Here is a 14207-nt window from a genome sequence, read left to right as displayed (position 1 = left end):
TACGGCCAGTTCACGCTAGTGCTAGTAGTGTAACGGCTATCAAGACACTAACTGATTCAGTCGGCCGACCGCAATCACCGACTGAGCGAGGTCCCTCATCGCCAGTAAGAGTTCGATGGCCATGGCCGCAGAGTAGCGTCTGGCTGGCGAGACTGTGTAGGTGTGATTTCAAACTGCGGGAACTCCTCCACGAAACGGCTTTCCTCAATGTCCGGCAAAAGTCGGCGCTTCTCCTGGTTGAAAGAGGCCGAGGTCGAGAGCCCACCGAACATCATAGCCACAAGCGTCCAGTAATGATTCTCAAAATCCCCTTCGCCCAGCTTGGTGTTCTCTTTGAACTGTTTGACGTGTTCTTTAACGTCCTTTGGTGGCTTCTTGTTCTTCTCGAGATAACACTTCTCAACCAGGAACTTGACAGTGTCAACTCGCATAGACACTTGCCACTTACTAAAGCCCCTCACTTCATCAAGCCAGCTGGTATAACGGCGACTAATCACCCGGGGAACAGCCCCAAAGACTGCGGCCTCGAGAAGAGATACGGGCCTCGGCCCGCCTGATAATACATATTTGAACGCTTCTTGATCTTTACTATGCAGCACTTCAGGGCTCCCGTCACACTTCCCCTGAAGGAACGGAAGGCAGCTCCAGGATGCTGCCAAGGCTAAGAAGCCATTTTGAACCAATCTACTCTTCCTTGAGAATTGAGTTTTGTGAAAGATTGTGTCCACGTCTAGTGGTGGTAGAAGCCCTTCCAACTCCAACTGGTCAAGAATGGCTGCTAGCTGTCGTCTGTTCTCTGCCGTGTTGGTGACACCTCTGGAGAACTTGAGAATTCGGAAAACGCACTGTCTTCGGTGCTCTCTCCGTGTCGTAGTATCATTGCTGACTTCTTCCAAAGATCGCAGATGGCCGACCAAAGTGGCGATCAAAGTAAGACAGCTTTGAAATCCAGAGGGTTGTTGTGAACATATCTTCTCCCAGTTGTCTTTCTCCTTCAGCCAGTCAAAGGCTGTTCGGTGAAGGAAATCGACGGTCTGGGTTGGGCTCCCAGAGACCTGCAAGATTCCCTTGGTATGTTCCTCCAAAAGTCTTTTGACCATTCCAGGGATGAAGGCATGGCCTTGCATTGCCGGATACAGAAGTTGCTTCGTGGGGTCCTGGCATCCCACGGCAAGCCATAGAAGAATAGCATCAATTTGGCCGCTCCAATTCCGCTTCCATTCCATGACTAGCTGGTACAACCTGGATGCAGTCTTCTTTTTAGCAGCGTCAACTGTGCTCATTATACGTTCGTAGAGCTCGTTTAGGTCCCTGGGAAGTTGATTGAAGACTTCCCAAATTTCTCCGAAAAGGGGCGTTCCCTGGGCTGTCTTGATAAGCCGCTCCATAACAAGGACGACCCAGAGAAACACTCCATTAGCTCTTTGCCGCATTTCCGTCTTCAGATATTGGACATCACCTGATACAATTTTGCTCAGGTTTCGCAGAGCCCTGCTTTCATTGAAACGGCTATTGATATATGTCTCAATGTCGTTGGCCGTAAGATTTTCCATCTTCAGTGAGGGGCTCGAGCCAAACGCATCCTCGAACTCATTCCAAGGCCGGCTTGAGACGCAAAGCTTTAGGTTGTAGTCTTGATGCATCTGTTTGAGAAGGGCGATTAGATCTTGGGTGGTTCCGTCGTATTTGTCGTATTCGTCGAGTCCATCAACAAAAAGAGCCAGTCGCGCGCGGTTGCGAGTATGGGACCCGAACCTCAGTAAACATTTCTGCAGCTCGACCCAGTTCCAATCCGGAGACTCAGCCTTGTCCCCGGCGAGGTCGAAAAAGATCCGCCTTCTTGGAGCGACCAACTCGCAAAGATCCGGTCGCTGTTCGAGGAGTTGATAAAGCAAGGACCTCAGAAGGCCGATGCGAGACTTCTGGATCTTCGATCCGGGACCCCAGAAGTAAAACTTGGCAGTGAGAAGTGCGGAACTACCAGCCCATTCTTCAAGATAGGGCCGTAGGTCTTTGTGGGTAGAGATGTACTTCATCAAAGTGCTCTTCCCTGATGCTGGTTTGCCAGTGATCCAGAAAATATCCTCGGTTTGTGACCCCAGCCACTGCATGAAGTTCATAGACTGGCCATTCCCCGGTTCACATCCACCTTCGGCGTGAAATAACCAACCAAAAGTATCTGGATACGCGGTTGGAATTTTCTTGCTGCGTTCGGCCATGCCCCCGAATGCAAGACTGCGTAGGATTTTTTCGCGAAGTTGGTGTTGTCTTGGTCTGGATGATGAGGTCGAGGAAGACGGCGGGTCTGGATACTGAGAAGGTATGTCGCAAGAAATGTCGACAAGCCCGGTCACAGCCCAAAGTGCATCATCGATTCTCTCCCACCCCTCGTCTCCCAGCGGCTTGCGCTCTGAGATGCTCTTGAAATCACCCTTTAAAGCATTCATTGTGACTTGGACGCGAGATACGATGTCTGTGACGTGATCGGCCCCTTCATCGGTGCTTTGCATTCGCTCACGCGCCTCCTTAGCATCATATCTACCCTGTAATTAGCAAGATGATCTGGCTCAAGTCGGTGGGCTCAAACTCACAAAGTACACATTAAAGCATTCATTACAACCCGTTCGCGAATTCTTTCGGCTCTCCGCCTCCATTCTGATAGATGCTCGGCAGGCCAGAGGGTTTGAAGGGATATCCGGCCTTGGTCAAGTTTCTCCTTCGCCACTACTGCCAGCCTCACGAGCTGTTCGCGAAGGTTTTTTTCAAAACTGACACATTCGGTGTAGAGGTGATCGATTGAATCGGAATGAGTACGGTAGCTCAATCTAAGGCTGTCAATTTTGCTCAGGACTTCCGAAGCGACGGCCCGCAATGTGTTGATAGTATCCGTGAGCCTGACCACCTCCACTTTCGGAGGCTGGTCGGACTCCCGCACGACGAAGGACCTGCTAATCAGTTCACCTCCAAAGTCGGTAAAATCAAAAACTTCGGATGCGACGACAAGGGCAAACAGTGGCTCCATGGCTGTGGCTAAAGGAACAAGCGTTAAAGTTTAAACGACGGGGAACGGCAGGTGGAAGCATTGAGGGGGATTTTGTCAGCGACGAGGAGGGGATTGCGGGGGTTTATATGATAATACGTACGGAGTATGCACACGAAGTATACGTACGCATACTGTCAGAATGTACAGGTCTGAGGCCTCCCTGCAAGCCGAGCCAAGATGGTCAGGCCACGAGATCAGAAGCCCAAGAAGGAGAGACAGTTGCAAGCCCCGGCGGGGAAGTTCTTCTCCTCCATCATCATCTTTATGATGCTCTTTAATCACCATTCAAACAACTGAACCTCTCTATAAATTGCTCAATTGGGTAATTCTGTGACTGCCTCTCTGCTGCGGGAAGGTGAAAGAACCACCGCGTTTCTGATATGTACTGTACTGTGCCACACAGGAGGAGAAACGCATTGCTATCCATGTTAAGGGGTGAACAAGGCATTAATGAGATGAGGCCAATTCGACGAATTACAGTAGAAGAGGACATTTGACTGAGGCATTGCTATGGTGTTATGTCGTAGTGTGGCTTGATAGTTGGATTTGAGTGTGTGGTGACTGCGGTTTTAAGTGGCTCAGCGGTTCCTCGACTGCTGATAAGGGCACTGCACGATGATTTTACGTGTTGGGCATTACAAAACCATGTCATTTTGGCCTGATGGCGGGATGTGAGGCTGTTGAGGCTGCGGTCCTAATTGGTTCTTCGGCTGCTGACATATGCGTGATAAGACCAAACGGATAGGAAAATGGAAAATTTATGGTCGGCTTGACTGCTACGAAAAGCGTGGCGCCGGTCAGGTTACATGGGCATTGGGGGGGGGGGGATGGTCAGGGGGGGGGGATGGTCAGCTTGACCACATACTCGAAAACGACTGGCGAAGATTGCACAGTCTGTGTCGCCTCTTTATGCACAGGATGCAGATCTTTGCGCCAATTCTTTGCATATGTAATTACCCCGTTTCTTGCAGAATATCATACTGTAACTGTACCTTGATCGCGCTGGCCAACTGGTGCTATCCCGCAGCCTGTCTTCAAACTGCTATATTCTAGGCTCTTGTCAGTGATAAATCCAGATTTCGAGCCTGACCGTTTTTAAAGGGCCAGATAGGATTCTGACAGATCTCGATATAAATTTCGTCGGCGGCACATTTCACCATGCTAAAATTCATAATCCTCCTTCTCTTTGCAGCTGGCAGGTCTCATACCTACACGCGATTTAACACGACCTGTACAGTCCCAGACACGCCGGTCAATTTCGTCTCGTCTCCGGACTCGCGGGGTACTCTCAACATCCTATGGAGCTGCCTTTTCACCATCTTTGCTTGCACTTGGTCTATTCAACACCTCAATATCCCAGAGCAGCGAGATCAGGTCCAAGAGCCGTTGCAAAATCGTCTCGACAAGATCGACTTTCTTGAGCAGAAGCCCAATTTTTGCCGCCGTTTGTGGTACGACATAAGGTCAGGGGCAAAAGGCTGCTGGAGCAGTGTCACGGGGAGCATTCCAGGGTTCTCTACCAACCTCAAGTGGATGGTTTTCACGATTCTCGGGCCAGAATTCATCATGGGCAAGGCCATAGGCGACTTTGTGGTGGCAAGGGCGGTAAAAAGGGATATGCACGGATTTGCGGTAATTGACAATGTCGAGTGGGGATTGACTCATGGATTTTTCGCAATGATGGGCGGATTTACCATGGTTGTACGCGAGGGACAACAGCAGCCAGAGACTCGACAAGAAGACGGCCATGACAATAGACAGCCCCAGATAAGCGAAGAGGGTCGAATAGCTGCAGCTCCCGTCATCGAGCATGCCAATGCGAAAAAAAAAACTCCGCCCGTCAAGGTCCTCATTCCAGAATTGGGCCCTCAGGGCTTGACGAAATCCTACATCTTGGGTAGCAAAGATATATTCGAAATGCGACGGGAGAGAGTCATGAAGAGACTACCAATGATCACAACAGCCGAAATTCACGACAAGAGCAAGGCTAACTCATTCGTAAAACTTGTTGCCATCGTTCAAATTCTCTGGACAGCGATTCAGGTCATCGTTAGGGCTGCAAAAGGTCTTGCGATAGCCCAGCTCGAGTTAGTTGTCACCGCCTTCTCAGTGTGCGCTGTCGTCACATACATATTCCTTGTCCCGAAACCTCAGGGTGCTCAAGTCCCCTTGCCACTAATAGAGGCCGACTCAGAGCGACACGTAAACTGGATCGGAAACACAACTGAATCTGCTCCACTTCGAATACTCTTCATTCCTGGCACCGACCCCTACCTCCAAATCAGGAATCCCCCAAATGCCAGGATTCCCAACGACTCTATCATCAAAGGAAACTTTCCGGTATATGCACTCGGCATGAGCATTGGTGGAGTCGTGTTCGGCGCAGTTCATGTCGCTGGATGGAACTTGCATTTCCCAACTCCGCTCGAGGAGCGGCTCTGGCATATTTCGAGCATCCTCTCAACATGCCTCATGCCAATAGCTTTCCTCCCGTATCTCATCTTCATTGTCAACGACAAGCTATTATCCTTTGGAGAAAACCCAACGCTAAGAATGCAGTGGTGGGGCTTTGTGTCTGTGCTGATTTACATTCTTGCCCGGCTTGCTCTACTAGTCGAAACTTTTAGAGCTCTGGCTAGTCTCCCCCCGGATGCGTTTGTCTCAACTTGGGTCTCGAATATACCAAATCTAAACTAATGTCTCCGGCAGGAGCTGGAAGTATGGAGGAGTAAATTCCTGCTTGGACAGGAGCAGGTCGCAAAAACTGGAACTTAAATTCGACACGAAAAGTGCCTTCAGGACAACGGTATGAGGTTCGGTTGAAAGCCCGTGGTACTATCCTCGCTCGATTGAACAACCGAGGAAATCCACGGTAAAAAGAGAAACAGTTTGTCGAGCTTTCGGAAATTACAATGGCGGAACTTGATCATGTCTACACACTTAGCCGCCTTTTGGGTAAGCTGGCGGAGGCTCTCTCTCTCTCTGCAAAATAGCGTAGAATAAATACTACTGAAAAAGAAACACACACACACTCTCTCTCTCTCACCAGACGTCGAGGGTCGCAAGCCAACATTCCTTACAAGTGGCGGTTGAAGATCCCCCCTGGGTGTCCCGGGCTCGCCCTCAGTAGGTAGCACTGGGAAAGCACGCGAATTCCCGCCCGCTGCATACATTTACGTGCATGTACATCCATTGTATTGCCTGATAGACATAGCTTGAATCAATGGACCTTAACTAATTGGCTGTATTCTTCCCACCCTGGTAAGCAAGTCGCCCAGACCCTGGTCTCTCATGCACTGGTTGACCAGACCACTAATTGCATTCAACTCCTCCTGGTTGCTGCCTTTACCCTCGAACTTGTAGTCTCGATCCACGGGTCCGTACAAGTACCAGCCACTCATGGGCTCGGCGACGGGCCTGCCGTCAGGCGCCATCGTCCTAGACACGCCAACGTTACCGGCTAACAGGTATGCATCCATCCCCTCGCTGATTAGTTTGACCGGCACCTTGGCATAGCTGACGGGAAGATTTTCCGCCATCTGGGTTAAGTAGTTGACGTCGCCCAGTACCGTGGCGGCCTTTCGCTTCTCGCGCTGCTCTCGGCTTGCAATCATGTTCCCTTGCTTGTTCCAGAAGTAGAAGCCGGTGATCCAGCCGCTGATGACGTTGACTCTGGTGCAAATATGGTCCTCTACCGCCCCGCTGACGATCTTGGACCAGAATTCCTTTGTGTCGGGGGAGTCTTTGTTATCCCAAGTGTTGACGAAACCATCCAAGATCGGCGTGAGCACCCTAGCGTACTCGGCAGGCTCCTCGCCGAACTTGGACAAGTCGTCGAGCTTGCGTCGGAGGCTGATCCAGTCATCCTTGGTGCCAAGTAGTGACACGGAAGGCAAACCACAAATCGCCAAGGCCGCGTATTCAAAGTAGTGCTGCATAAGACCCATCATGAGCACCGTAGCCGTGAGCTCGTCCTCGGCAGACGAAGTGCTAAAGCCCGGCTTGATCCAATCCGACAGCCAAGGCGCTTTGACCTTTTCCTTTAGTACGTTTTCAAAACTGGTGATCATAGCCTCGATATCTTTTTGAGCCGTTCGATCGAGGCGGACAACGATACTCTGCTTGGCCTCGTGGGAGACGAAGACATGGCGGACCTTATCGGCGTTCTTCTCCATATAGAAGTTAAGCTGGGCTAGAATCTCAAACCAGACTTCCTCTGGGCGCAGCACGAGGTGCTGGTGCCGGCCCCATGCCTCAATGGCGCCACGGACAAAGCTAGAGGACGAAGCAAAAATCTCTCGTCGTTCAAACGCATCCGTCTGCACCACGTCGTAGGAAGACCCCAAGACCCTAGGTCTCCGGGGGTTCGCCGCCTCCTCGGGGCAGCTCAGGCGAAACAGCTCCACGGGGGACGCAGCGGCAAGCGCGGTATTTAGCGGAATGACGGCGACGTTTGGATCAATTTGGACGACGATATGACTTTCGCCCCCGTCGACGGCCATGTCCGCTGCGGCAGCGACGTTGAAGATGGCCGACCAGAACAGGATCACATTGGAGCGCATGGTTGGACTTCTAACGAATGGATAGATGACGAGCGAATTTGAAGTTGGCCACGATCTTGGCAACGCCTGTAGGAATGATTAGACAGGTAACTCGATAAACGAAGGGAGGTGGTGTGGCCAGTCAACCATCAGCGGATCCGTCGCCTTATTTATCTTGCTTAGGCTACTGCCCTAGTGGCACGAATGGGCAAGGCCTTGCGTGACAATGAGTGGCCCAATGAGGCATAATGGCATGGCGGCCTAGTGGGTGTGCTGGGAGTGGCCGAAATATCAAAGCCCGGTCTCGGCCCATAACTTTGCGCCAAGTGATTCATGCCTCTCTTGTTCTGGCAACGGCTGCTCTAGCCTGTGTCTGCGGCGTTGTTGCTGTAGATTCAGCTCTCCGATAGTCTACAGACAACGTAGGCGCCGTTGCCGGCCACTGTGGTCACCAATGGCTCGAAGGGAAGGGTTTTGTTGGCAATTGGGACGAGCGCCAAGTTCGAGATGCCTAAGCCAGACATTACCCCTGTCGGTGCCCCAAACAAGCCTCTCGCTGCAGGCATAGTTGCCCCGAAGGTGCCTACAGGCACCAGTTCCAAGGTGACGAAGCCGTCGGCGACAGACATCACCGTGGCCGCCGCTGAAAACATAGTCAAGGCCACCGACAAGCCTGATTCCAAGCCTTCAACGAGCTCTACGAGCGACACAACTAGCTCCAGCTCCGTACGAGCCGAGTCTTCTCTGTCGAGTTCATCACCGGGTATGAAAGCCCAACAGACCGGCGAGCCTGGTGCATCAGGGACCCCCCGGAGCTCTTCGGGAGACTTTAGCTCTCAAGTTACAACAGGCCTCACCAGCTCCAGTGAATCAAGCCCCTCGAGCGTCCCTCCAGCCCCAATTAAGATGGCAACTATCATTGCCTCGGATGTGGTATTCCCAGTCGCCACCTACACAGGTTTGGTGCCGTGCATCCAAGGGCGAATCTTCTACCAGGACCATTACCCCTTAAACTGTTATCTGCCCGGCAGACCTCGTGGCCCCAGCTCAGCAGACTGCCCTGCCTCAAGGCGATGCAAAGCGGGACTATCAGCGCCACAATATCCATCATTTACATCGTCGAAGGCTGCGGCAAAGCGGGGGCAAAATGCCCTGTCGGCGGCATCTCCACCGAGAACGTTTCGGTGTCGTACAGCCCCCCGGACAGGAAAAGTCTCGAAGACCTTTTCGTGAACTTGGAAGTGCGGGGGATCTATCAGTGTGCCTGATGTTGCTACTCGTGGCCAGGTCGTTGCTATCGGTCGTGGTACCGTGGGTGAAGGCGGTTCTTCTGGAAATGCTATCAATGGTATTGAAGGGAACAGCGTCTCCAACCGCCATGAAAATGCCGATGCCCGGCCTCATGTTGCCTGTACCAAGTAACTTCAGACTGGCAGAATCATCCTCTCATTCATGAATAGAAGTTCGTCGTCGAGACTTGGCGCGACGTAGTTATTGTGAGAAGTCCAAGCTCGATGAAGCAGACGGTGAATAACGGGGGGCTATCGGTTCAATTGTTCCGAGGGTCGCGTAGACGTAGGCGTCTCTATTTACCCATATCTCGGTATTTCCTTTCCGATCGTAGCCCCGCTTTAAGTACTTGCTGGCTACATACTGTAGAGGAGGTACTACTGGCCAATCTTACTGCAAGCAGTTGAGAAAGGTAGGGAGCGATAAATGGGGTGGGACTATATTCAGTTGGCGGCTATGGGGCTGGCTGCTTTGATCATAGGGGAGCTGGCTGAATGCCAATACCGTAATGTGCAGCACCCGCCCAGGTTGACGCATCATGTATATACCTTTTCTTATAGCCAGCTGGAGTCGAAGATAGCAGCTAAATATAACATTCGAAGGACTAGGTTTCCGTTTAGCTTACATGTAGATCGGCCTTTCAAAGACATGATTTGAAATATAATCAGGATCAGAGGACGAAAACTGTTAACGTACCGGCATGCTATGATTTAACCCGCCTTTTGCCTCGTTTGCAGGTAGTGGGAAACAGCTGACATCTGCTTGTAAAGCAGGGCCTGGATGACGTCTAACAGGCCTTGATGTCACATGGCAGAAGAAGTGCAGAGGGTGGACGCGAGTGAGTTGTGCTGTGTAAGTGTCAGCAGGAGGAAGACATATAAATTATACCAATAATAACTCTATCGGGGATGCCCCTATTTTGCTAGTGGTCAAGTGGCATTTGCTATGTTTGACACTAAGGTTTAAAAATGGGGGGACTAATTAACCGGCCGACGTGCCTGCCTAACCGGCCGAAAAAAGCTGGGGATGTGTGGCTGGTCACGCCCGCACGTGACACTATCTCCTTGGCCCGCTGGCTTTGGGTTTTCATATGGGGTTGAAAACGGGCCTAATCTCGCGCTAGGCTGTCCTTGCACTAGGTCGGCTTCGATCCTATTGGCCACCGCCTTTTCCCTTATCGGCATTCGCGCGATATACAACCCTATTATCGTCACTATTAAAAAATATTTTACTAAATCGACAACTGCTTATTTCTCACTCAATACGCTTAGCTTGCATCTGCAAATTAGATAATTTAAATCGTGTATTTTTAGGCTTTCTCCCTATACAATTGTATGCTCTTAAACTGCCATTTAACGTACCCTCTATTGAACGCCAAATTCTCCGTGGAGGATACCCCCTGTCTTTAGTAGTGGGTCTGCCGTTTGTATAGGAGTCTTCCGTGGAGGGTACTACCCTCCTCGTCGCAGCTATATTAGGTGGCGATGTTGCCACTTGCCACCTAGGCTGCTTAGGTGACGTTGTTATCTAGAACGTTCGACACCATCGCTCTAATCCTTAGTAATGTGACAGTGATATTATTGCACAGTCTGTCCAACTCATTGCCGTCGGCAGGGGGCGGTTGTGGCAAGGCCTTCATCTGGTGGCGTTAACATTCGACCAATTCGCACACGAGTTGAGCACAGGCCAGGCCAATTAGCTAATCAGATGAGGTTTTATACTTTCTTTCTGACTGAGTAAAACGCCCTTCGGGCTGAATTATGCATATTCCTTAGACGGCCTACCCTCGCGCCCACCAAGCTAACATAATTATTAACCATAACCAAATTCCAAGCCCTGGCGAGCGTGGCACTAGGAGACGTCCTGCCGTGCTTATATGTACGGCAGAAATAGAACCAGCAAGCGACCCCTTGCTCCTCCGGCAGGCCTTGAAGGACGAGGCAGCTACTTGCTGGAGATTCGATGACAGCTTTTGATAGTAGATTTCCGGAATTTCGCACCACTCGTAGCATCCATTAGCAAGCCTAACGGGGCTAGGCGCGCAGCATTCAGCGAAGGCGTGACTCGAGTTATATCCAGAGACGATAAAATAGCTAATATTTGCGGGAATGTCTAAGATCTCGAGGTCGGGGAGGGTGCCTATAGGAGTGCAATTCGGGCGTGACATAGTCGAGGGCAAATATGAGACAAAGTGGCGAAGATCTGAGTAAAACCTCGGGCAATATTTTAGTTTAAAGCTAAGATAGCGTTGTTTTTAGAGTTTTCTTGTTTCTTTAAAGGAGAAAAATTAGCAGTCTCGTAGGCTTATAGCGTTATAGCTAATATTACCCCTTTTTATAGGTAAGGGGTTCTATAGGCTATATACCCAAGTCGCCCCTTATTAAGAAGATTAAAAGAAAAGGCTTATAATAATAGTCTTCCCTCCTCCTATAGCCGCGCCTTACTACGGGCGCGATATATATAGTATAGTAATTTAGGCGTAGCGTTAAGTAATATATACTAGGCTTATAATATCGTATTTACTAGCGCGGAGGCGTAGCTATAGGTATAAAGGAGGGCATAATAGGGGGGCTTAAATAATATATATATATATAACTTATCTGTCCTCTTACTAGCTAGGGGAAGGGCTCTTAGGCCTCCTTAAATAGGTGCCTAAGAGGCCGCGGTGTCTTATATGCGTAGGGGGCCGGGGTCCCTTGCATTAATATAGGTCTGCCGTGATGCGACAGCCTCAGAGCGGTGCAAGCCTTGTTTAACATTGGCAGCAGGGCCCGGAGTTGGTGTAGCGCCCTTGACCTTGGCGGATAAGACAGCATCTATCTCCTTGGGGCCGGTGGCAAGGGCGGTGCCTAAGGTGTTGCAAGCCAAGCTGGTGTTCTTGGTTTGGGTCCGAGTATGCGCAGTTGCGATTGAATCGGTAGTGTCGGTCGAAATGGAGGCACTCCAAAGCCCTGTCGCCGGCCTCTTGCCCTCTGGTGCAGGTGATGCCTCAACACAAGTACCGCCCCCTCAGATGGCTTTCTTGGCGGCGGCCCAGGCCGTGGCAGGCGAGTTGACGTTGTCCGCGGTGAAGAAAAGTCGGCACTCGGCAGATTGATAATCGAATTGAAGGAAAAGATTGCCGTTGTCCATATAGTATTTATTTTGAAAGTTAACCGATCTTGCCAAGCCGAATGAAGCGTCAAACCCGGGGAGCTTTGTCTTGGCGAGCTCCCTATCAGCATCGGTGAACCAGTCACCGGTAAGGTTAGTGGTAGTGTGGTTAGTGGCTTCCGTAGAAACCACCTCGCGTGCCAACTCTGCAAGTGCAGAAAACTGGACGACATTTCCGCCTCGAACACCCCTAATTCCTTGTATGGGTCCGAGCTGCGGGCGACCGCCGAAAACCACGGTTCGAACCTTGGCAATATGGCTCAACAGATCGACAAAGGCAGCACAAGATAAATGGCAATAGCCGTCGGTGATAATAAGTACATCTTCAGGCCCATACCCAAGCGTCTTGTTAATGTCACCGAGAGCGGCTCCATGTCCGCGAATCGGCCTCTCTGCGGTCGACTCTTTGGTAAAGTTGACTGTGTGGAGAGCGGTAAGTTTCGTCCCAGAAATCTCTTCCTCCCCAAGGAACTCGGCCAGAGACGAGAAGCCTCGTTGCCGATCTGGTCTTAAGAAATCTTGGTAATTCAAAGACACATTCGTATTTGAATCGTTGGCCGAAGGTGATTCTAGAAATTTGGCCATGATTGCAGTGCTATCGCTCCTTCGAATGCGTAGCGCATCGTAGGGAAATGGATCTGGGAACAAGAGGGAGAAGTTATTAAAGTAGCGATTTTGTTCGCCGCCATTATTGCCAGAGACGTCAACGATGAGCTTGCTTCGGCCGGAGGCTTTTGCCTGAGTAATGATTTCGGTGGCCTTCTTTGCAACAGTTGCCGAGTTGTTTGATCTTCCAAATGTAGGAATTCGCATGACGACTGTTTCAGAATCTAAATCAAACCCTAAGATCTGGTTAAGGTCGTCGCGAATCCGTGGCTCAGGATAGCCCTCAGGACCTGTTTGGAACGGCCCTTCATCGTCTGAGTCAGCGTTTAGGCTCGCTAGGAACGACGGAGAGCCGCATGTAGCATCGAAAACATGCCGTGAAGTGGTAAAAGCAGTCGAGGAAATATTGAGGCTAAGGCTCGCCACTGTGTCAAACACCTTAACTGAGCCGTCACGTAGTGCAATGGTTGTTTGGTTCGCTCCCGGCCACAAGGATGTCACTGCCAAGCCAGAGGGTCTTCCTGCCTTATTCATCATTAAAGAGTTCCACCGAGCGTCTGGATCTTGCTCCACGCTCGCAGCACTAGCTGTTTCAACATATTGCATTGCACCTTGCGCGTTGATGCTAGCAATGGGAGAAGCGTTGACACTGCCTCGTGAGCTGCTGATGTCGCTATAAAGGTAGAGGTCGGGCAGATCTAGCCCGTTTTTAGAGACGGATACCAAGTGGGCGCCATGTTGAGAGGAGTAGAAGAGCCCTAGTGAACAAGGTTTGTAATCGAAATGACTGTCGTGAGCGGAGGTGAAGAGCCGCTGGAGGTCGAGATCGAACTTATATTAGCTGCTGTAATCCTTCTCGCCGATCCTTTCAAGGCCGCCAACAATGTCTACTGCTCTGGACATATATGTTTTTGGCGGATTCTTTAGGAGCTCTAGGCTCGATCGGAACTCGACGTACTTCCTGAGCTCCCGGATGGTTTTGTTGGCGAAGTCGCGGTCATAAGGAAAAGACAAGAGACAGTCTTGGGCTAGCTGGCCAGGTCTAACTGCTTGCGAGGTCTGATTCCCTAACTGGCCGGCAACATAATCGAAATATTCGCCGACGAGACCGCAAGGATCCAAGCTGGTGCCGTTTGTACTCTGGCGGCGGTGAGCCAGAGCGAGAGCCGGGAGCGCATACTGAGCGAGCGTGACAAGAATTCGCATGGTGAGTATATAAGTTTAGTACAAGTGCCGAGTGAATAAGACAGTCTGCATGCTCTGAAAATTGCTGTAAACTTGGTGCTCTGAAAATGGCTGTAAACTTGGTACTCTTTCGAGGCTTTTAAGTTGCAATCATAGCTTCGGACTCTAGGAGCGCATCATTGGCGACGGTGTGCGGGTCCCTCGAGGATGCCATGGCTTCTTAGGCACATGTGATCTTTTGCGAGGCTCAGAGTGACCTCACTGCCACTGCTGCGCCGTACGAAGGATTGGAAGATTGTTATAATACGGCGAGGACTTATAATATATACTAAATATCACCCTAGCCAGGCCATCCCCTTCCAGGCCATAGAGGCGTAGGTCGGTGCGTT

The 14207-nt window shown here is 50.8% G+C and overlaps 5 protein-coding genes across 5 annotated transcripts; 2 read left to right on the top strand and 3 right to left on the bottom strand.

The window, feature by feature from the left end:
- Window positions 1–95: 95 nt before the first annotated feature.
- On the bottom strand, window positions 96–3022 carry HRG_09468 (NACHT domain-containing protein; the record flags this gene model as incomplete). The annotated part of the gene is made up of 2 exons (XM_044867939.1): window positions 96–2543; window positions 2774–3022. 2 exons carry the CDS (start codon window positions 3020–3022, stop codon window positions 96–98), a joined length of 2697 nt encoding a protein of 898 aa, XP_044717199.1.
- A 1179-nt stretch (window positions 3023–4201) lies between these two features.
- On the top strand, window positions 4202–5740 carry HRG_09467 (uncharacterized protein; the record flags this gene model as incomplete). The annotated part of the gene is made up of 1 exon (XM_044867938.1): window positions 4202–5740. One exon carries the CDS (start codon window positions 4202–4204, stop codon window positions 5738–5740), a length of 1539 nt encoding a protein of 512 aa, XP_044717198.1.
- A 533-nt stretch (window positions 5741–6273) lies between these two features.
- HRG_09466 (uncharacterized protein) lies at window positions 6274–7218 on the bottom strand (the record flags this gene model as incomplete). Its single annotated transcript, XM_044867937.1, has 1 exon — window positions 6274–7218. One exon carries the CDS (start codon window positions 7216–7218, stop codon window positions 6274–6276), a length of 945 nt encoding a protein of 314 aa, XP_044717197.1.
- Window positions 7219–8091: 873 nt separating this feature from the next.
- Window positions 8092–8852, top strand: HRG_09465 (uncharacterized protein; the record flags this gene model as incomplete). Its single annotated transcript, XM_044867936.1, has 2 exons — window positions 8092–8547; window positions 8631–8852. The coding sequence occupies 2 exons, from the start codon at window positions 8092–8094 to the stop codon at window positions 8850–8852; spliced, it is 678 nt and encodes a 225-aa protein (XP_044717196.1).
- Window positions 8853–11883: 3031 nt separating this feature from the next.
- HRG_09464 (peptidase S41 family protein ustP) lies at window positions 11884–13839 on the bottom strand (the record flags this gene model as incomplete). The annotated part of the gene is made up of 2 exons (XM_044867935.1): window positions 11884–13464; window positions 13516–13839. The coding sequence occupies 2 exons, from the start codon at window positions 13837–13839 to the stop codon at window positions 11884–11886; spliced, it is 1905 nt and encodes a 634-aa protein (XP_044717195.1).
- Window positions 13840–14207: the final 368 nt, after the last annotated feature.

Source organism: Hirsutella rhossiliensis (assembly GCF_020360975.1).
Source record: "Hirsutella rhossiliensis strain HR02 chromosome Unknown scaffold00012, whole genome shotgun sequence".
NCBI classification, from domain to species: Eukaryota; Fungi; Ascomycota; class Sordariomycetes; order Hypocreales; family Ophiocordycipitaceae; genus Hirsutella; species Hirsutella rhossiliensis.
Note: the sequence above shows the minus strand (reverse complement) of the source record. Positions and strands in the feature narration are given on the sequence as shown.